Genomic DNA, 22,343 nt, shown 5'->3' with positions numbered 1-22,343 from the left:
ACTCATCATACTGAACCTTACTTAGTTTTTATCCTTGAGCACAGACAGAGATGGCTTGAAATGGGCTTGCAGTGGCCGACGCACTCAACAAACCCACCAGATTTGTTGAAGCATTAAAAAATTTTTTTATAATCGGTTCTGGTGGCGCAGCTTTCATCGCCTGTAAAGGCCCAATCCAGGGGAGAGAAGTTACCCTTGGCCTTCGTGTAAACTCACTTTTCTCCCCAGTATTATGCTTTAAAATTGGATTTGTGATTCTTATCCTGCCTCCTGTGCATGTGGGAATCCCAGAGCTGCCTCTAAAGCTGAAAATGAGGCCATCTGGTGAACAAAAGAGAAAAAGACACTTCTTCAGGAGCGTGAGAAACAAATTTAAAGATCCAGCGTCACATGTGGTGGTCTAAAGCTATTGATTTCCACGATGAACTGATTTCAGTATCGCATGATGATGTCACTAATATCTAATTACCTATTTAAAGAGATACTCCAAAGTCTGCTCGTCTGTCTGCCGTTCCTAGTCATTCACAGGTGCCTCACCCTTTGTGTATGTGCGTGTGCATGTGTTTCAGAAAGACCTACAGGTAAAACCCTAGAGATACATCGCCCACCTCCATCATTAGGCTTCTGGTAGAAAAGTCTTTCCTGGCCTTCAAAACAATTACAGTCCCAGCAGTAGTTGTCTGATGACTGTTGTGATATTCATAGCCTTCCCCATGGTGTGATAATAGCCAGTGCAGCGTGGGAGTTGCACTATAGCTGATGAGCTCTTTACCATTCAAGCATTTCAACTCTCCAATACCACAGCCATACTGGTCAATACACACACATCCAATGGAAATGTGTTAGATTTCAGACTGTATTTGTGAACTTTGTGATCTGACATGTTATGTGGTTATAGCAGGTTCTGCCACTCCTAAATTAAAATACCCCCCAAACAAAATTTTCATGAAACTAGGCTAATTAAAGTTCAGGAAGACTTATAATGTCTCTGTTTATAGAGTGGGATGGATACTTTTACTTCATCCCAACATGATCCACCCCTCCCACCTATCAGTCGTCTCTGTGTGATAACAAAGAGATGATATTCATAACAGAGGTACGTGAAACTCAAGCTAAGAAACCCAGGTCTCCAGAGTGCGGGTTAAAACAGGAGAAAATCCACTGGACAACGTGGAATTAAAGATATTTGTTTACCTGAAGGGTTATTTGAGGTTGTATACCTGTAAAACCGATCTACAACAATGTAATTCATTTATTTTCATGCCAGATCTTCTAACTCAGACCAGAGGAACATAAAGACTAATTACATTTTGTGCAGAAAGTCTAACGTGGAATAGCAATAATGTCACCAACCACATGACCACAGTCATTCCTTAATCCCCTCAAAGCACATAAGGGGTGTGGGTGTGGGGTGGGGGGGGCACAAAAATGTTTCCCTTTTTTTGAGTGAAAATATACCTTTCCAACCCTGTAATTTCTGATTTTACTTTAGAAAATAAAAAAAATTCTATGTTTATTTTAGGACATAAATGTTTTGACTGCTATCGTTCCTGCTAACATGTTTTTATTTACTTATTTTTTGTTGTTATTGTTTTTGTTCCATTTCTGACCACAACTAAAACCTGTCTGAACTCGCATGTACTGTGTCTGGATCAATGAAACTTACTAACATGTTGTACTGGCTGTCTAGTTAGCTGCCCTCTGGTTGCATTAGATATTTAAAATGTGTATATTTTGTACAGAGAACAATAAAAATCACATCTACTATGCAAAAATTGACTGGAACTTGAATTAGAATTACCACATATGTTGGTTTTTAAGTTATTAATGTAAAAATCAAGATCTTCATTTAAGCTGGAGCTCCTAGTTTTTTGAGAACATGTTTATTTTAGTGTTAAGGTTTTTGTTTTTGCCAACTCCACCTTAAAGATGCGAATAGCAGATTGACAAAAAGCTCCTAGTACTTTCTTGAAGGCACACTGAGAAACTTTGTCATATTTTTAAATCATTTTTGAACCAGGTGCTAAAACGACCTTTTACAGTGTGAGTGAGAAGTCTCTCAGTCCCCTTCGCACCTTCTGGGCAGAATAACATGTTTGCAACTTGAGTTTCTCCAGACTGATGACCTGAAATCTTGCAAAGCCACGAGTCTCGTGAGAAGCAGTAACGGCAATACATGCTTAAACCTCTAAGGATGAGCTACAGAAGGTTGGCATTATCATGTTCTTCATGGTGGAGCCTCCGAAGAATCAAAAAAACTTTATCAGATGAAGCTAAAAATAGAAAACAAAAGTCTGACCAAAAGAAGGGTTAAAGCTGCTATAGGGGGCCCATCTACTTTTGGACTATGGGTCCACAAGTGCCAAGAAAATGAATGGGAGTCTATGACCGGATACATTTTTTCTGATCCCTTTTGATATGTGCCATAGATTGAACATGTGATGTCTAGGAATTTTGAAGACAAATTTTGATGCCAAGAAAGTGCTTATTTTCCACAGGCGACAAAAGTTATTTTAGGTTTTGTGTGAAAACATACAACAAACTACAATTGTACATCTCAACAAATAGACATCATCAAACTAGACACGTAAAGGTGAAGAAAAAATGGCTGTGAGTTTAGCAAGCTTCGAATCCCTCTCACAGAATGAAAGGAGCATTAAATGTGAAGAAAACCAATATGTGGAACGTAGCAGTTACACTAGGAAAGAAGAGATTCTGCGGTGTCATATTGTGACTTCTGATTTGTAGTAGTTTTACATCCAAATTTTTAAAAGCTAATAAATCTTGTCCTGTTAGGTCTTTTGGCCTGTGGGACTCTGAAGGCAGCTGATGAGTACCGGCAGTCCTAGCAAATTGCAGCTCGGATGGTCGCGGAGGCAAAAACCCGGACGTGGGAGAAGTTTGGTGAGACCATGGAACAAGACTTTGTACAGCTTTGAGAAGACTCTGGTCCACCATCTAGCATCTCAGGAGGGGAAAGCAGTGTTCTACAAACACTGTTTACAGTGGGGACTGTGTGCTGCCAACCTCGACTCAGAATGTTGTGGATCGGTGGCTGGAGTACTTCAAAGACCTCCTCAATCCCACCGGCACATCTTCCAGTGAGGAAGCTGAGTTTGGGGACTTAGGGTTGGTCTCTCCAATCTCTTGAGCTGAGGTTACTGAGGTGGTCAAAAAAACTCCTTGGTGGCAAGGCTCTGGGGGTGGATGAGATCCGCCCAGATTTCCTTAAGGTTGGTTGACGTGGCATCGGGGGCAGTTCCACTGGATTAGCAGACCAGGGTAGTAGTCCCCCTATTTAAAAAGGGGGACTGCAGGGTGAGGTCCAACTACAGGGGCATCACACTTCCCAGAAAAGGTCTATTCTGGGGCTCTGCAGATGAGGTTCCGTCGGAATGTCGAACCTCAGATTCAGTAGGATGTGGTTTTTCCTTGCAGTGGAACGCTGGACCAGCTCTATCCCCTTGGGGGGTCCTGGAGGGCGTGTGGGAGTTTGCCCAACAAATCTACATGTGTTTCGCGGATTTGGAGAAGGTGTTTAATTGTGTCCATCAGGGAGCTCTGTGGGGGGTACTCTGGGAGTATGGGGTACCAGGACCCATGAGGGACCGAAGTATGCTCACCCCTGCTCTGCACCTCAGTGGGAGCAAATCCAAAGTGGTAGAAGATCCAACCCCTCTTGAGGAAACTGGTTCTGAAGCCAGAGTCATGCATTGAGGTGAGTCCAACTATTTCTAGTCTTAACCTCTCAACTTCACACCAGAGAGCTAGCTTTTGTAGCCAAAGACCGCCAGTTTAGCGACTTTTTGTGAGAAATTTAAAGACTTTTGGGACATTTCTTAGAGAAATTTGGAGACTTTTGGGAGCTCTCTGTCATGCCCCTGCTCCAGCCAAGCCCCGTTTCCCCAGCAACCACAGAATTTTAGTTTATTTCTGCAAGATATGTAGAGAATTTTTGGAGACTTAGGCCAGAATTTTAGTTTATTTCTGCAAGATATGTAGAGAATTTTGGGAGATTCTGTGATAAATTGAGCAACTTTCGGTGACAAATTTAAAGACTTTTGGCCAAAAGTTTAAATTTCTTACCCAAAGTCTGACGAATTTGGAGACTTTCAAGAGATTTTGGCAAGAAATTTGAGCTTATGTAAGTTTAGAGACGGGGTTCTTGAAATGATTATCAGACTTTTTCAGCTGTCCTGAGAAATGTAGAAACTTTTCACAAGAAATGTTGACTTTTGGGAGATTTTTGAAGTTTCTGTTTTGGTGAGGAAATTGAGATTTTGGTGAGAATTTGTGTTTTGGGAGATTTGGCAAGAAATGTTCAGAGATTTAAAAATATTTGGATAAATTTTGAAAGAGTAGGCCTACAGACCTTGTGCTCATGCTATTGTGCTTGGGAAAACAAAATAAAACTTTAATACGGGTCAGAATGAAAAGATGGGTGCATGTCAAGGGGGAGAGAAATGTTTGACAGTGATTTCATACAAACTCTATGGGTTTTAAAGCAAGCCAAACTACCTAAAAGTCCATTAAGTAACAATACCTTACCCACTTCTTCCCAGACTTGAAGGTGGAATTACAACTGTCATAAACAACCGTACCACAGCCTCCAAGTTTAGGCCAGACCAATGTTCAGTCTGATCCTTGTCCAACACCAGGGGAAGAAAAATAAACTACAAAATGTCTGAACAGAGTTAAATGTGTTTAATATTTAGCTTTTGTTAAAGTAAAATGCCCATTGGTCATCATCACACGGGTGAAATTTCTCCGCATTTGACCCATCCTCATGGGGAGCGGTGAGCTGCAGACACGGCCGTGCTCAGGAACTATTTGATAGTTTAAACCTCCAATCCAACCTCTTAAAGCTGACTGTCAAGCAGGGAGGCATTGGGTCCCATTGTTTAAGTCTTTAGTATGACCCAACTGGGATTTTAACCACATCTCCTAGTTTCTGGGCGGGTACTCTACAACTAGGCTACTGAGGTTATATTTGCTTATAACTTACATTTTATATATTACAAATAATGCTTTATATTTAACATGTAATATTCATAAAAAATCCAAGATGCAAGTGCAGCTCAACACAAAAACAAAGGTCAAGATGGTGCTTAGCATCTTAGTTTTGCTTTATTTCAACTTCATTTCACTTTCAACTTTGACAGAAAAATGCTTATACAGATAAATTCAAGAATAAAAATATTAAGACGCAGCATAATCAAAATAATCAGAAATTTAAGAGTTGGTTTACTCATGATTTATTAAGAAACTTGGAAAAGTTTGAAAAAAAAAGTTAAACAAACACAATTAACCCACAAGACTGTAAACATGACTTATTTTTGCTTTTCTGTGTCTTTCTATGTGCTGGAATAGCAAACGTGAAATCTTTTATCAAACAATAATTTTATGATGTGTTATCAAAATGAATTCAGTGAGTCAGTAATTCTTATACACAGAAATTAAATAAACACACATAAATACATTTGAAGCATCTCCTTACTGTGCGGGAGGACACATTCTTCACACATTCAGGATTAAATAAAGAAATTCCTCAGTTTTTCCTGTCGTCTCCTTTTTATTTATCAGTCTGGCTTTTACAGGTTTGCAGTGTAGCTGAAAGAAACTGGACATTCACTTGGGCATTTTACGAAGTTCTGCAAGAACCCAAATGGCAAATGTGAGAAGAGCCACAGAACCAGACTGGTGTGTCGCTGCCAGTGGAGTGGGGACATAAAGCAACAGAGTGCTGATACCCAAAGCAACCTAAACAGCAGGAAAAATGCAGTTTAGCTGGACCGAAATGCATTTTATCCATGTGCATAAACACCTGAATGTCTGTCTGAAAGCCCACCTGAGTGTAGGCCATTGCTGCAAGAAGACCAATGGCAACCTTAGCTCTCCTAGGTAGCACCATCCTTCTTGAGAACAAGTAGAGTCCCGTTATTGCTGCTAAAGAAGAAATACCCTAAAACAGACAATGTGAAGTTTAGATGAATGTCAATGTTGACTTTAAGATAAAATACTAAAATGTAAATGATGCTGCACCAGAATTCTGTGGTCAAACTGCACAGTGGTGGGATTTTCAAAGAAGTTCTTAATGGTTGGGGAAAAGGCCAGCAGGTCATCAGGTATCCACCTATCTGCCATCTTTGGAAAGGAGTTATACACCAAACCAGCATCCAAACCTGCTACAAAGGCACCTGTGTGAAAATGTTAGCAAAGAAATTACAAAACTGTAAATCTTAAAAGTATCAGACAAATCAAATGTCCAGAATACCAAGTTTTGGCTAAAGATACACAGAAGTTGCTTTAATTTCTCAAACTTGATTCTATTTCAAAATGCTCCTTTAATGTAAAATCATTACATAATGTTGTGCTATTGTCTTTAACGCCTTCATCACTTCTGAAGTGTTTCTTGTGATTTCCAGCCTATTTAAATAACTCTCATGAACTCGACACACGGGAGGCGACATCGCCTCTCCTCCATTCATCAAGAGACATATGCAACAAAGCGATAATCGTGGGTTTTCCTCCTGCTAAGTGACACATGAAAAACATACATGTGAAATTTTGCGCTTGTGCATGTGTCGTGCTCAGGCGAGCCAGCGATGCCATCATTTTTCATCACTGTCTCTCGGACAACGACCGGAGGTTTCGTTGACTGACCAATGAGCGGACAGGATGCTTCTCATTACATCTCCGGGCAAACATGGAGGAAAAGTTAATACTTTCCATGTTGGATTTCCCAGATCTTAACAAAAAGGCAGCGGCATGGTGAGTTGGTTGTCCGTGTGTCTCATATTCTCATAGATGTTTGTAACACGGGATGAACTGATTTTTATCTAGTAAAGTCAGAAGTCTTCACTTAACTCTAGCAAAACCTTGTGAGACTTCATATCTACCGCTTTTTCAACTCTGAACTGCTTTAATTACCCAAAATTCCCTCCAATCTGACGGCCAATCCAAACAACGGAAGACTCTGGAACGGAGCTCGTTGCTGGCTTGTGTCGCTGCTGCATGTCATTTCCCATGTGTCAGTTTACCAAAGCGATAGCGAAAGGTTCCGTAGGTCGCCGGCTGTGTCGGGCCCATTAGACTGGAAATCGAGACACACCATAGCACTCGCAAGATTTAGCTCTGCAGGTTGGATTAACCACTCTCCATTGTAGCCTCAGCAGGTCACCCAATGGACCAGCTAAGTGTAGACTGGGCCATCCACAGCACTCTGACGTTGGGCAGGCTTAGTTAGCACCATTCCGACAGAGAATTTTTTATGATGCCAGCAGAGCTGTGTTCTGGGGGTGTAGCGCTTACAAAACAGACTTGAAGCATAAGGAACGTGCCCCTATCCTGCTGGAATGCTTCCAAAGCGTAACGCTTTGCGGCTACGCGTCCAGTGGAAAGGCCCAGTACCTGTTGTCATGCAACACACCCTTCAAGCGTTAAGAACCGTTCATGCGGCGCTGCAACTGGCAGTGAATGTAGTCGGCTGAAAATGATCCAAGACTAATTGTTTTTTAATTTTGGTTAAAAGCAGCTCTAAGTATGGAAGAGATTTAGAATATAATGGAACAGAATAGAATAGACATTACTGATCCTACAGTCAGGAAGCTCACGTGTTACAGCAGCACCAACACTTGTGAGAATAATTTGAAGAAAAATAATAACTAAAATAATAATAATAATAATAATAATAGTAATTTAGGTGGAGGCTTCGAGCGGCCGACCCTTATCCTCTGGGAACTCTCGTGCCACGGAGAGATTTTGGTTGGTTCAGAACTGAACTTGAACTGAGGAGTTTGGTTTTAACAAACCTCAGGACACGCCCTCTCAGAGATAGAAAGCTTTGGTGCTTATAAATATACATACTTAGGCAGTAAACTAGTATTGCAACCTTTGACCACAAAAAAATTATAAAACACGAATAAAAGTGAAAAACTTTGGTTCCAGAAGAACTATGCGGCATACTGTATCGGACACACACATACTATGTAAATACGGTACTGAAGACAAGTATTGAACACAAACTGAGTATTGCATTGATGTTATTGTGTACCAGGATAATGCCAGTACCAGTTAACTGAGGAGTTATACACTAACTGCAGAGGGGATGAATGACCTACGGTAGCGTTCAATTTCACGTCTGGAATGTGTCACTCTGCCTCTGAAGGAGCTGTCCGTGGTCTCTAAAGCTTGGTTTATGCTTGACGCATTCACTTTCCGCTCGGTGATGCGGCTCGCGGATGGAACGCACTTCACAACTCGCAGCGTTTATGGATCGTGCGGCTCGTCTCTGCGGTGAGCCAATATTCTCCCAAACTGTAGGGGGCAGCATGGAGCTCTACGGCATGCATCCAACACTACACCATAGTAGAAGTAGAAGTGACTGTTTACAACATGGCATTTCAGCATTTTTAACAGCATTCTCGTCTTTTCTGACAGTGCGAGCTATTTCTCTCCAAGAATTATTAACAACATGTTGATCACGGTGATCTCTGAGAGCTGAATCATACAAATGTCTGTATTTATGAACCTCTGCCGTACTAGTTCTTGCCGGTCCGCCATGTTTTTCCGCGTCCGTCCGTCCGCGTGGTTAGAAATTTTCCGAGGTGCACGTTGCGGAAATTCTGGGCCGTGCGGAGGCGCGGCGGAGGGGCGTGGTTGTTAAAATGACGCAAAATGACGCAACTTTTCCACGCGGAGCCGTGCGGACCTCGCGGACGCGTCAAGCATAAACCAACCTTTACAGTGGAATGCAGTGGGTGGAAAGGTTTTTTTTAAAAGATGGAGTCATCTTTCCTAGCATCCTCCATCTCCCCAACTGAATCCAGTGGGCAGCCCAGAACCGAGCTAGCTTTGTTAACAAGCTTATTCAGTCTCTTCCTGTCTCGGTCAGAGCTGCCTGCACCCCTACAGACCACAGGAGAGTGGATAACAGAGCCAACAACAGAGTGATAAAAGGATTTTAGCAGCTGGGAATTAACTCTGAAGGACCTCAGCCTCTTCAGAAGGTGGAGGCGGCTTTAGCCCTTCTTTTACAGAGCATCTGTGCTGTTGGACCAGTTCAGTTTGCTGTTAAGGTGATGAACACCCAGGTACTTAAAGGTATCCACCACTTCAATGTCTGCTCCCTGGATGTTTACCGGTGAGTGAGGAGGAGTGTTTCTCTGGAAGTCAACCACCATTTCCTTTGTTTTACTGGTATTCAAGCAAAGGTGGTTATGCTCACACTAATGACTATTCTGCCATATCACATTGACATAGTTTTAAACAGTACCTGAAAGTGCAGTCAGGAAGACGAGACCACCGGTACCCTTGGCAAACCTCCTGAACTGCATGAGTTGTTTGGTTTCTACCATCTATAAAAGATTTGGCTTTATAAATGAAAGGAAAAACAAATCCCAACTATTATCTGCATGCTTGGTTTGAAAGATCAAAGAAAAGGTTTTGCAAACGTGCAGCTTCCTCTGTACCTTGTGTGCTGGCAGTAGCAGGGTGAGTCCAGTCCAGAGACTGGCAACGTAGAGCAACAAGGCAGAACCAAGATGAGCAGTCAGACGGTACTGGCTCACCCGAGGGACGTCATGAGACTCGGGCTTATCCTCCAGTCCACTTTTTACCATGTACCATCCCAGAAGGCCCTGAAGACAAATGCTGTTTCATTACAGCTCACAAATAGCAGTAATAAATGTAATAACCGCATAACGATAAAATATTTATCTGGCTCTTGATATAAATGCATGAATAGACTTACCTGGAAGAAAACAAATCCGCAAAGTCCAAGCACTTTTCCTTTCAGGGAACGATTGAAGTATCCTTTTCTCCAGAAGTAAATGGTGGGGAGGATGTATGCCAGCCCAACCAACCTGCCCCACATCCGATGGCCCCACTCCATAAAGAAGATAAACTTAAACTCTGACAGAGTCATTCCATGGTTCAGTCTGGAGGTAAAAATACATTTAGTATAGAAAACCGAATGACTTGTTTATTTAAAACACTTAGATCTCTTTAGTTGCACTATTATGAAATGTGTCAGTTTAGAAGAGTTTAAAATCTTCTTAGAATGAGAAGAAAATGTTACTATTTAAAAGAAAAGACATGCCTAGAAAGGTTAGTGTGTGTGTGTGTGTGTGTGTGTGTGTGTGTGTGTGTGTGTGTGTGTGCGCGTGCGTGCGTGTGTGTGTGTGTGTGTTTACATTTTGAACTCTGGAAATTGCTGGTACTTTGAAAACTCTGCCTGCCACTCCTCCTCTGACTGAGGTGGCTTCATCTCTTTCACCAGATGCCAGTCAACCATGGAGAGCCCAGACTCTGTTAACCTGATTTAGAACATAAAAAAAAAAGAAAAAGAGAAGTAAGTATATGTCAGACTTACACACAGACGCATTCATTTGAATCCTTCCGTACCTTGTGACACCACCCAAGACTACAGCTCCAACCACCAGCCCACTGCAGCCGATCAGCCAGCGTCCCACTATTCGGTTTGTGGCTGCGTTGGGGACGACTGCTGCTGCCTTGGAGCGAACCGCTGACTCTACTGTTAAGGTGCTTTGATTTCTCCTCACAAACCACTGCCGTAGCTGCGGACTCCGCTGCTGTTGTAAACAAAGAATGAAAAGAGCACTGTTATTTTCTAAATAAACTGTCCTTGATATCAAAAGTGTATTCAGTTATGTTGAAGGAGTTTTGAATAATGTCTATCCTTGAAATGTAACCAGAAAAACACAAGAAGCATCTTCTGGCCAATAAGCACCGAGTGTTTACAAGGATTAAGTAATTATTCCCACAACACCCACTTGTGATCTCAGCTCACCACAGAGCAACTATTGATTACCAGTGTTTTATAAGCTCCAAATACATTTCCAACCCGTTTTTTAAACTAGACAGACAGACAGACAGACAGATGATAGATAGATAGATAGATAGATAGATAGATAGATAGATAGATAGATAGATGATAGATGATAGATAGATAGATAGATAGATAGATAGATAGATAGATAGATAGATAGATGATAGATAGATAGATAGATAGATAGATAGATAGATAGATAGATAGATGATAGATAGATAGATAGATAGATAGATAGATAGATAGATAGATAGATAGATAGATAGATAGATAGATAGATGATAGATAGATAGATAGATAGATAGATAGATAGATAGATAGATAGATAGATAGAGAGATAGATAGATAGATGATAGACAGATGATAGATAGATGATAGATAGATGACAGACAGACAGACAGACAGACTGATGATAGATAGATAGATAGATAGATAGATAGATAGATAGATAGATAGATAGATAGATAGATAGATAGATGATAGATGATAGATAGATAGATAGAGCATGACATAATGTAATCCACCTGTCCAGCTACTGCATAAATTTGGTAACTATTAATCCAAGCAAAGAAACACAAAAATAACAAAGAAGTGGAGATTATGCTTGTTTTGACTCAGCAGAAATATAAATATAGAAAAAAGTATGATATGTTCTAAACATTGTTTAGTTAAATAATATCAGACATTTGAGGGTAAGATTAAATAAAATGTATCAGTCATCACATAAAGTTGTATTCTGATGCCTTTAAAACTTATTTAAAAACAAATCTCCAAAAACCATTAGTTAGAGCAATCAGACACATTTATAGAGGAATTTATGTGTTAATGATTCTGATTAACCTATCCCTAATAACCAGACATTTGCTGAATAAGACTAAGGAGGCAAGCCTGCTGCCTCTCACGTTAAAAAAAACACTAAAAACATTAATGCCACGATAATTTTAGTATGCCAACTCTATCATGTATGCCACTTGTTTTGTGACTCTGAATTATGTTGATTTGACTAGAAACAACGCATGGATGGCTGGAGGTCAGTGATGTAATTTAGCATGCATACACATGTAATGGAGGTTGGCATTGCTACATAACTAGTGTGTTTTATGTTCTAACCTAAAACAAATAGTAAACGCAATAAAAACTATTAGACGAAATTATATTTTTACAAGTGCCATAATCATTATGGCACTTAGCTAACTTAGGTGTGACGAGGTCACAACAAAATCATTATCATAATGATTTTGTTGTGACCTCGTCTTACCTGTTAGCTAAGTAACAAGTAAAGTTAGCTTGACTCACGCTGCTGTGCTGAAAGCTCTTGCCAGCACATCTGCAACCGCAAGATATTGTCGTCCGTAAAGAGGAAAGTAACATATTTGAGCCTCAGCGTTCTCCGATGCCCATGTGTAACTGTAGCGCCTCTGGAAAGTAGCAGCAGAGAGCTGTTGTTGTTACACGACTGCTTTCCTAACGCGCACCCGACTGTTCAACTTTGACCCTTTGACGTCATGCTCAAAATGATTAAAGTGAAGATTCGTGAATCAAATTTTTGTTTCATATTAAAAAAACATTCTTACTATAAATAACAGTTATTTTGAACGAATAAATATAATGTATTTATTTAAGCAAAATGTAAAACAGCAAGCCGGAAGATGATGTGAATTTCATGGTTTTAGCGTATTCAACATGGGCGGGCACACTTCAAATCAAGCAAAAAGCTTAACACCGCCTCTTCCGCCGGAGTGTAATTTTGTTACAATTCAACAATCCAGCCGGAAACCGCGGATTCATTGTAGAAGCTGGCTGAAGAAGTTTGCACACAAATCCTGACCTGACTTCAATTTGTTCTTTAAAAGGAAAGAAAAAAAACAGGTATCTTTCACGGTATCATTTAAAAAATGCCATTTAAAATACTGTAAAGCTATTAGCTAACATGGCTACCATGCAAATCTTTATTTTTGTCTAAACAGACTTGCATTATGGCTCAGAGCTTTTTAATGGAGGTGTGTGTGGACTCCGTAGAGTCTGCAGTCAGTGCTGAACGAGGAGGTCTGTAACGTCAAGTAAAACACTCATAAGTTGGTCTACTGCTGCCTTTGCTAAGTATGCAAAATCAACTTCTTGATGAGGTTAAAGGTTTTCCTGAACTGGAAGTCACGTGTTCATCCCATTTCTGACAGTAGCTCTACAGAACTTAAAACCTGTATCTATAGGCTTTATGTATTCGGAGGTCTTTCAAAATTAGTCGAGTCGCCTTCGCCGATGACACAGAGAGATTTTAAAAAGTTGATGAAAATTATGAAATGCATGAGCTTATGTGACATTTGAATAAAAAAACATGTTTTGATAAAATTAATCTCCTCACAGGTGCAAGTCGGCTTGAGCTGTGTTCCAGTCTTCTGGAGGGAGGGCTCACCCCAAGTTTAGGTGAGCAGCACAGCTCACCTCTGTACAGGTGAACTGCTGGGTTCAGATAACCTGTGTTGTGATTGTTTTACTGCAGGTCTTCTACAGATAGTAAAGCAGTACATCAAAATCCCAGTCTATGTGATGATACGGCCTCGCGGGGGAGACTTCCTCTACTCGGATCAGGAGGTGGAGGTGATGAAGAAGGACATCGAGCTGATAAAGAACCAAGGAGCTGATGGTGTGGTGCTGGGCGCGCTGACTGAGGACGGGCGAGTGGATGCAGAGCTCTGCATGGAGTTATTGGGTTTGTTTGTGTATTTCATCTGATATGCATTTATCAAAACCAATTCTATGATTTGCAGTTTTACAAAATTAGAATCAGTTTCATAAGATCCAGTTGAATTTTAACAAAAATGAGACTAAATCATTATCTTTCATCAGGTCCTAAACTCATCCACTACAAAAGTAATATTTACATGCTTCCAAGAGGATGAAAACACATCTAGACTGTAAATATCTTTAATCAGACATGAGGTCTACATTGCAAGGTACCAAGTCGTCTATTTAAAATTTCTTTTTGCTATTTTAGTGTCTCAAGGAGTACAGAGTTGGTCTCTGATTTTTCTAAACGGTAAATGGCTTTTGTCTACTTCAAACACTGAACCAGCATTTAGCATTGAGTATTTGGTGACCCTTCTACATCTGGCAGCAGTTACTGCTCAGCTGAAGAGTGAGGCAGGACTTTTATAACAAAAGAATGATGGGGTTACAGCAATTAGAGCAAGCTGATGGAAAAAAAATCCAAATGCTCTACAAGTGTTTATACAGGAATCATTAGTCTTGAGAAAGATGGGGGCCATTGGTGATGACTAACGGGGATTATGTTGCACCAATATTCATCATCAGGCTGGCTGTTTGTGTTATGATCACTGAGTACCAGAAGAGGGAGACAAAAGCTGAACCCATCAGGTAAGGCTTTGTCTCCAAACTGAAATGACTCAGAAATGTTAAGATTTGGTGGCTTTGACATGATAAATTTGCTGTTTATGAACAACTGCACTGAGTTAGAGCTTCCACTTCAAGGCAGTGTAATCTGTCAGCTGTTAGGAGTGAACTAAAGACAAAGCAGATCTAAAAATAATAGAATTCTCCAACAAAGACTGATGAAAGCGTGTTACTTTTCTAAAACGGACAAACATGGCAGAGTGGTGTGGCACAAGAAATACTAAAATTCAGTTTAAAAAAACATGCAAAAATACACCTTTTGGATTGTTGCAGGGACATGTCCCTGCAACAATCCAAAAGATGTATCCTGCAGGATAAAAGACTAAACACACTAAATTAATGAGGCATTTCCTGATGGTGTCACAGCTCTCAAAGCCCAATTCTGTAGAGGCTGAGCAGATTGACTATTTAATTCCTTTTTCTGCATAATTCCACAGCAGGACCGAGCGCAATTTGTGGCAGCGGCAGCGCTTGTGGCACTTGCAGTGGCAGCTCTGATACTTCCGGGTGGTGCCACGGCTTTTAGTGGCACCCGCGGCTTTTAGTGGCACTAGCCACGCCCCCTACCACTGCTGCCATTACACTTCCGGGTGGTGCCACGACTTTTAGCAGTAAGGTCTAGCTGCGGACATTGCCCAGGAAAAACGTTTTTCCTGGGCAATGTCCGCAGCTAGGTATTATTGGATTATTGACTTTTAGTGGCACTAGCCACGACCCCCTACCACTGCTGCTCTTGACTTTTAGTGGCACTAGCCACGCCCCCTACCACGGCTTTTAGTGGCACTAGCCACGCCCCCTACCACTGCTGCCATTACACTTCCGACTTTTAGTGGCACTAGCCACGCCCCCTACCACGACTTTTAGTGGCACTAGCCACGCCTCCTACCACTGCTGCCACGGTACCTGCGGCTGTAGGGACCTCAGTAATTGCAGCACTTATTGCATCATCGGCCTCATCATGCCAACGTTTTTATTTTTTACTTTATTAACAAAATCAAAACAAACAAGGCTGTCACCGAAAATATTTGAAATATTTCAAGCGGTTTACAAATGCGTTTCCCAGTCACTTCATGCATATACAGTGTAATGCAATCAGAAGCGTTAATGCATTTATTTTTTCCATCATTTTTGTTGCTCCCCCAGACGAATCCGTGACAGATCTAGTGGAAGATCCACAGACACTTCCGGGTGGAAGACCGGCGGTGGGTCACCGGCCTCCGGTACAGAGTCAGGAAAAGCAGGGGAGCACCAGAGCCAGATGGAGAGCGCCAGAGCAGTTCTCAATTTCTGAAATAATTTATGACAACTGCTACCAATGTGGATTGTGGAATAAAAAGAGATAAACTGTTAGTTTTCTCAATATTGTCATTGCAATCGGGACAGATACCGCCATCTGCCGGCTTAAAATGGTATTGCAGTACATTTTAAACAACTTGGGAGTGAAAAGGCTGTTTTGTCACTACAACGGATTTGGGGATGTAGTTTATTGTTAATAGATATTGTGGTTTCACAACAATAAAGTTTTGTATTGTGCATATGGATTTATGAGTAGTACGAAACAATGTCTGAGTTTCTTGTTCTTTAAATTACAGTCCAATTAATCATACATGTTTGAAATATAATGCTGAAATATTAACCTCTGAACATTTTTTGTTTGTTGATGATATTTCATTTTTAATTTATTATTATTTTGCATCATGATTTATTTTATGGTGTAGTGTCATGTGGTAATTGTTGCAAATTCTAAATGTAATTTTTATTTTCCTCAACTGAGGTCATTTTTATTTGCTTTATTCTTCAGTACGTTGAATGTAGGTTACATTGTAAACTGAATGTATGTGAAAACGAAGATTGAAATAGTTTTAAAAAAGTTTAAAATGTACTGCAATAACCATTTTAAGCCGGCAGATGGCGGTATCTGCCCCGATTGCAATGACAATATTGAGAAAACTAACAGTTTTTCTCTTTTTATTCCACAATCCACATTGGTAGCAGTTGTCATAAATTATTTCAGAAATTGAGAACTGCTCTGGCGCTCTCCATCTGGCTCTGGTGCTCCCCTGCTTTTCCTGACTCTGTACCGGAGGCCGGTGACCCACCGCCGGTCTTCCACCCGGAAGTGTCTGTGGATCTTCCACTAGATCTGTCACGGATTCGTCTGGGGGAGCAACAAAAATGATGGAAAAAATAAATGCATTAACGCTTCTGATTGCATTACACTGTATATGCATGAAGTGACTGGGAAACGCATTTGTAAACCGCTTGAAATATTTCAAATATTTTCGGTGACAGCCTTGTTTGTTTTGATTTTGTTAATAAAGTAAAAAATAAAAACGTTGGCATGATGAGGCCGATGATGCAATAAGTGCTGCAATTACTGAGGTCACTACTACAGCCGCAGGTACCGTGGCAGCAGTGGTAGGAGGCGTGGCTAGTGCCACTAAAAGTCGTGGTAGGGGGCGTGGCTAGTGCCACTAAAAGTCGGAAGTGTAATGGCAGCAGTGGTAGGGGGCGTGGCTAGTGCCACTAACAGGCAAGAGCAGCAGTGGTAGGGGCGTGGCTAGTGCCACTAAAAGTCGTGGCACCACCCGGAAGTGTAATGGCAGCAGTGGTAGGGGGCGTGGCTAGTGCCACTAAAAGCCGCGGGTGCCACTAAAAGCCGTGGCACCACCCGGAAGTATCAGAGCTGCCACTGCAAGTGCCACTCGTGCTGCCGCTGCCACAAATCGCTCCTGCTGTCTCTCTAATTCCAAATAAGAAAAACCTCAAACGTAAGCTCTGAAATATCGGGGAATAAAATACTAAATTCATAAAAATATGCACTTCCTATTCTAACTAGGAAAATTAGTAATAATGAATATTTTCAAGAATTTACATTAATTTTTACATTTTCAGAAAAAGAATTGCCACTCAAAATAACCGATTACTGGGGCGATGGTGGCACAGGAGTTAAGTGCTCCCATAATCGGTAGGTTGCAGGTTTGAGCCCTGCTCAGTCTGTCGGTGTCGTTGTGTCCTTGGGCAAGACACTTAACCCGCCTGCTGGTGGTGGTCAGAGGGACCGGTGGCACCAGTGCTCGGCAGCCTCGCCTCCGTCAGTGCGCCCCAGGGCAGCTGTGGCTACATCGTAGCTCATCCCCCACCAGTGTGTGTGTGTGAATGGGTGATTGACTGTGTTGTAAAGCACCTTGGGGGGTTCCAGGTCTCTAGAAGGCGCTATATCATTTACCATCCCATTTATGAATAAGAGGTGATGCATGACATAAATTCCAACATGGCTTTTTCACTTTCCATGTTTATAGATTACAAGTGTGTGCCTGAACCCATACACTCAGATTATTTTCACAATAAGACGTGACAATTTTATAATTTTTTAACATCGATATGCATCATAGAGATAAAATCATCAACAGTTGATCTGCATCGTGCAAGAAATGAACCATGAAATCATTCAAACTTTTCTCAGTTAAAAAAAAAGAAATCAATTCACAAAACAGCTATTAATATAGCTTTGCTAATTAAATATATTTAAAATAATGGTCTTTTCTTTCCCTTTTTTTACTCACCAGCTGCTGCTCGTCCTTTGCCTGTGACCTTCCATCGAGGTAATGTTGTTTTCATTTAACACACAATTAAAATCTACAGCTGCTAGCATTTATACAAGATAACAATCACTGGTCCACGACAGAATTAAAGTTGTATTTTAATTTTTTTAATTAGGGATTTCCGATAACATTGGTCTGCTATTAATATCGGCCAGTACTTGATGACCCAACTTTTACACACCGTACACATACCACATATATTATACATCAAACTCTTTAGTTACTTCTCCTTTCTCTCAAAATGTCAAAATACGGCAGATCTGAGGTAAAGTTTTTCTGATATTTAATTATGTTTGGCACAACTTGTGAAGTCTGCCCTTTTGTTGTGAGCTTCCTAGCTGTCCTCATAGGATGTGGACAGCTAGGAAGCATAAAACAAATCTTCACCCAAGGCTTGCTTTTCTTAACTGAAGACTTTTAAATGTCATCATCGTAGCTTCAATATGAAGAAACAGAAAAAAAAACATTAGTAACTAATACGCACATCTTGGTAACTATTAGCCTAGCTTAACATATGTACATCGCCCACATTTTATCAACAATCCCTGGCGATAGAAGGCACTACATACCTAAATTATTGCAAGCATGCAGTATTTTTGTGTATGAGTAAGATCTTGCCAACGGATGGCCATTAGGGTCAAAAATCCCTGGGAGCACAACTTTTGAATGAGTACTTTGTCAGATCGTTCAAACTCCAGCAAAAGTTTTGTAGCTGCTTGTTACAAATCGGTAAATGCATTTTGTCCTGACGGGCTCATGTAGAAGGAAACGTCGTGTTTAATATGGTGTCGCCCAGAGACTTGATCTACGTTCACACTGCAGGCAAAAGTGCATCAAATCCGATATTTTCCCCGCATGCGATCCGTATCTGCTTTTTGATGACAGTCTGAACAGCACCGATCATATCTATTTAAAATCCTGTCCATGTCACTTTCATATGTGGTACTGATTCTGATACATATCTGATGTTTTTGAAAGCGACTGCAGTCTGAGCGGTCATGTTGCATTAAATCCGTCCCCTACGTCACTGAGTCAGCGGAGGTGAGTGTTGTGTGTTGACGTTCCTGAGGAGAAGCGCTCACAGAAGGATTCAGGAGTCTGTCTGGAGATCCTGTTTTAAGTTTAGGAATAAAAATACAGAAGAACATGAGGACAGGAGTGGGAGGTGCTGCAGGAGCAAAGCGTCTCACCGGTCTCAGTCTCCGTGTAGGGAGGGAGGGGGGTCTCCATGAATTAACTTAATACCGGAACATTTTCAGTGAATAGTAATTCGGTATAGGCGGCAGGAACAAGGAGTAATATAGTTTACAGTTTTTAAAACAGTTTACAGGCTAAAACAGGAGACTCTTCAGACTGGATTGCTAGTACAGTCAAGTTGGTTTGTGTCTGCTGAGCCAGCTTGGATTGTGGCTCTTTTGAGGCCCCCGTTACTTGGCCCTGCTGCAGTCACAAAGCCTGGTTCTGCTTTGACTTTTCAGGGTTTTCAGCCACCTGGAGCTTGGGCTGAGTGGCTTACGCCGGGGACACACCGGCCGCGGAAGCGCCGAGAAGCGAATCGCTCACGAAATTCGGCCGCTGCTCGCCGCTCCTCAGTTCAGATCAGACGCGCCCCAGTCGAGGCGCGCCTCGGCTCAGCTGTAGTTTTTCTTTTAAACACTTGGTGTCCTCCATTTCCTCTCTGCCTTTTCTCAGCTCTTTTCCTCTACGTTTGAGTGTGTGTGTGTGTGTGTGTGTGTGTGTGTGTGTGTGTGTGTGTGTGTGTGTGTGTGTGTGTGTGTGTGTGTGTGTGTGTGTGTGTGTGTGTGTGTGAACCTATGGTATGAGTTGTTTCTGCCAGTTGAATCTCTTGGAACCCGCTCCAATTCTGCAGCTGTATGCTAGCAGTTTCTTCCGACATGGGTACGTAAATAACCAGGTTTTTCGGGGGTCGTACAGCTCCTTGTGTTTCTCAACTTCCATAATTAATTTAAAGTCATCCATCTTAACTACTTGCCTCAGACTTTCTGCCTCTCTGTCCTGTTTGCTCCGGAAAAAAGACACCCAAAACCACACACCCTTCACGTGGTCACACACACACACAAGTTCGGTGTGTGTGTGTTCGTGTGGTTTTTCTGCAGTGTCTGATTACGAACACATTTGACTATTGCGGAATTTTATTTTGAAATGCTTTATTTTGTTAACTTTACTGGCCTGCCTCTTATGTCTAGGTTTGACTTCCTGCCAGAATTTACGCGATTCACTCGCGGCTCGCGAAAAAATAGAGCCAACGCTGAAATGATCGCTGCACGGCGCACGCCGGCGCGAGGCGATTCGCGGGGCTTCGGCGGCCCATGTGGTCTATAGAATAGCTTAACAAGGGCGCCGAATGAAGGCGGTCCCATTTTCGCGGCGCTTCCGCGGCCGGTTTGTCCCCGGCGTTACTGTTATGGACAAATTGATATGTTTATTAATTCTTGATCATGGACTCAATCAACTGAATGTAAATGTATTGTTCTATGCCTCTCTGCATGCTCACTCATTCAGACACACCCACACAAGACACACACACACACACACACACACACATTCTTGACTTCCCACACACAGACACAATCTCTCTCTCTTTTTTTTCTCCACTTCCATCTCTATAAATAAAGTCTGTGAACAGATGTTCGGGGCATTTTGCCTCATGCATCTTGCCACAGTTAAAACTGTTTGACTTGTTGTTCATTGTCTCCTTTTTCTCTCCGACTATAGGAAATGGGTTATTGATAAACATATTGATAAAATCCATGACACTTATCTTGTTGCCAAGTAGGCGCTAAATGCAACACCGCCTGGGAACAGAGCCTTCTACACCTTCCTGTGACCTGGAATAATGGCTGAACCGCTCACAAGCATTATTCTACTGAGTTAATGTTTTGTAAGATAGGAGACTGAAGATTGTTTGGTTCGAGAGGACATAAAGCCTGGATTTCATCACAAAGAACCATTACTGAATCATACTCCTAAACCCAAATGTCTCTCAGAAATTCTTATCTTTAGGCGTTTGCTGCAATGACTTGGGTGATAGTTGTGTTTTTGCCACTAGCAGGAGCACCAAAACGTTGCAATCTTTAGTTGACTTGATAGTTCAACTTTCGTTTATATCAAAAATCAAGAGTTAGATCATGTCGAATGTTGGTAAAAAAATATCAATTATTGAGCGTACCTAAAAAAATCATCTTAAACATTTTACTGAGTGTCTGAAGTTGTTTTAACGCTCTTGATCTCTCTGCAGCTTTTGACATGGTTCATGACCCAGCTGTTGCTCTGGAGGCTCTAATAACATTGGGGTTCGAGCGTGTGTTGACAAGTGGCTGTGACTGCTCAGCGTTGGAGGGGCTTCCGGTCATTAAACGCCTCATTGACCAAGTACGTACAACACAACGTTAAAAGTTCTGATGTATAACATATCAGGGTTTAAAAATAGTTGTTATAAAGTGAGTTAATCTAAAAGTTTCTTATTAATTTGGATTGTTTTAACATGTTAACTGAGGCATATTGGGCTCCTTAGCGTCCCACATGAGATTACGGCACTGTCTGACATCATTGCAATGTCAAAGGATCTGATTGTTTTAGAGACATTATAGCTTGAAAGGTGAATAATTTTTCTGCAACTCTTTTGCAGTTTTGTTTTCAGACATGAAATTGCACATCTTTTGCTATTCTTCAATGGTTTTCTAACGTTGTCATCTCTACGCAACAGGCCAAAGACAGAATAACAGTAATGCCAGGTCAGTTTTATCACTTTTTGGTGAGTGTGTGCGTGTGTGTATCTGTGTGTGTATTTTAGCATTGTTTATATAAACAGGAGGGGGTATCACAGAGAGGAACCTGCAGAGGATACTCGAAGGGTCGGGGGCTCAAGAGTTTCACTGCTCGGCGAGCTCCAGCAGGGACTCCGAAATGAAATTCAGGTTTGTTTGATACCAGTTTTGAATAACATAAAAGCTAAGATACTTTTTCCCTTTTCCTTTTAAAAAGGAAGAGACAGAATTTTTACAGTTGAATTCTTTCTGTTCATTTGCAGGAACCCCTGTGTGAGGATGGGAGCCACTTTGTCAGCGCCTGAGTACGGCCTGAAGGTGGCAGATGTGAGCAAAGTCCGATCTCTAAACGCAATAGCTAAAAATACCTTGTGAAACCTCAAAAGTCACTCAAAAAGAATATTTTGGCATTTATTTTCATGAATTTTACTTTCAAATATGCCACAAAGCCTTGTTTTATATCTGTAAATGAAGAATTACTGATCAAGCAACTCAGGATGATGCAGCAGTTTTCTGTTTGAGATTTTTGTCAAGTTTTACAACTCAGCAGCAGGCTGTGAATGATTTGAAGGTTTATTTGTGCACATGTGTTTGTAAGAAGAATAAAATAACAATGAACTCACCATGCATCTGTAAAATAAAAATAAAAACAACACAAAAATGTAATGATGCTTTTAGAACATTTGAAAA

At 41.2% G+C, this 22,343-nt stretch overlaps 2 protein-coding genes across 2 annotated transcripts; one reads left to right on the top strand and one right to left on the bottom strand.

The window, feature by feature from the left end:
* Nucleotides 1-5,102: 5,102 nt before the first annotated feature.
* cox15 (cytochrome c oxidase assembly homolog 15 (yeast)) lies at nt 5,103-12,355 on the bottom strand. Its single transcript, XM_015944316.3, has 9 exons — nt 12,146-12,355; nt 10,405-10,592; nt 10,194-10,316; nt 9,752-9,938; nt 9,471-9,638; nt 9,275-9,356; nt 6,043-6,197; nt 5,849-5,962; nt 5,103-5,760 (listed from the first exon to the last, which is right to left on the bottom strand). Exons 1-9 carry the CDS (start codon nt 12,218-12,220, stop codon nt 5,629-5,631), a joined length of 1,224 nt encoding a protein of 407 aa, XP_015799802.3. The 5' UTR covers nt 12,221-12,355; the 3' UTR covers nt 5,103-5,628.
* Nucleotides 12,356-12,580: 225 nt separating this feature from the next.
* cutc (cutC copper transporter homolog (E. coli)) lies at nt 12,581-22,343 on the top strand. Its single transcript, XM_015944321.3, has 9 exons — nt 12,581-12,718; nt 12,817-12,895; nt 13,214-13,273; nt 13,350-13,559; nt 17,830-17,865; nt 21,125-21,258; nt 21,593-21,620; nt 21,698-21,803; nt 21,917-22,343. The coding sequence occupies exons 2-9, from the start codon at nt 12,826-12,828 to the stop codon at nt 22,026-22,028; spliced, it is 756 nt and encodes a 251-aa protein (XP_015799807.1). The 5' UTR covers nt 12,581-12,718; nt 12,817-12,825; the 3' UTR covers nt 22,029-22,343.

The sequence above is a fragment of the Nothobranchius furzeri genome, chromosome 12 (genome assembly GCF_043380555.1).
Source record: "Nothobranchius furzeri strain GRZ-AD chromosome 12, NfurGRZ-RIMD1, whole genome shotgun sequence".
In the NCBI taxonomy this organism is placed as follows: domain Eukaryota; kingdom Metazoa; phylum Chordata; class Actinopteri; order Cyprinodontiformes; family Nothobranchiidae; genus Nothobranchius; species Nothobranchius furzeri.
Note: the sequence above shows the minus strand (reverse complement) of the source record. Positions and strands in the feature narration are given on the sequence as shown.

What these genes read in the sequence shown, in the direction of transcription:
- cox15 (XM_015944316.3), bottom strand. Translation starts at nt 12,220, where the DNA reads ATGTTACTTTCCTCTTTACGGACGACAATATCTTGCGGTTGCAGATGT. An exon ending in GTCTTGGGTGGTGTCACAAG is followed by an intron (nt 10,317 to 10,404) that starts GTACGGAAGGAT and finishes GTTCTAAATCAG; the next exon opens with GTTAACAGAGTCTGGGCTCT. An exon ending in TGCTACTGCCAGCACACAAG is followed by an intron (nt 9,357 to 9,470) that starts GTACAGAGGAAG and finishes AATCTTTTATAG; the next exon opens with ATGGTAGAAACCAAACAACT.
- cutc (XM_015944321.3), top strand. Translation starts at nt 12,826, where the DNA reads ATGGCTCAGAGCTTTTTAATGGAGGTGTGTGTGGACTCCGTAGAGTCT. An exon ending in GCTCTGCATGGAGTTATTGG is followed by an intron (nt 13,560 to 17,829) that starts GTTTGTTTGTGT and finishes TTTACTCACCAG; the next exon opens with CTGCTGCTCGTCCTTTGCCT. An exon ending in CAGAATAACAGTAATGCCAG is followed by an intron (nt 21,621 to 21,697) that starts GTCAGTTTTATC and finishes TTATATAAACAG; the next exon opens with GAGGGGGTATCACAGAGAGG.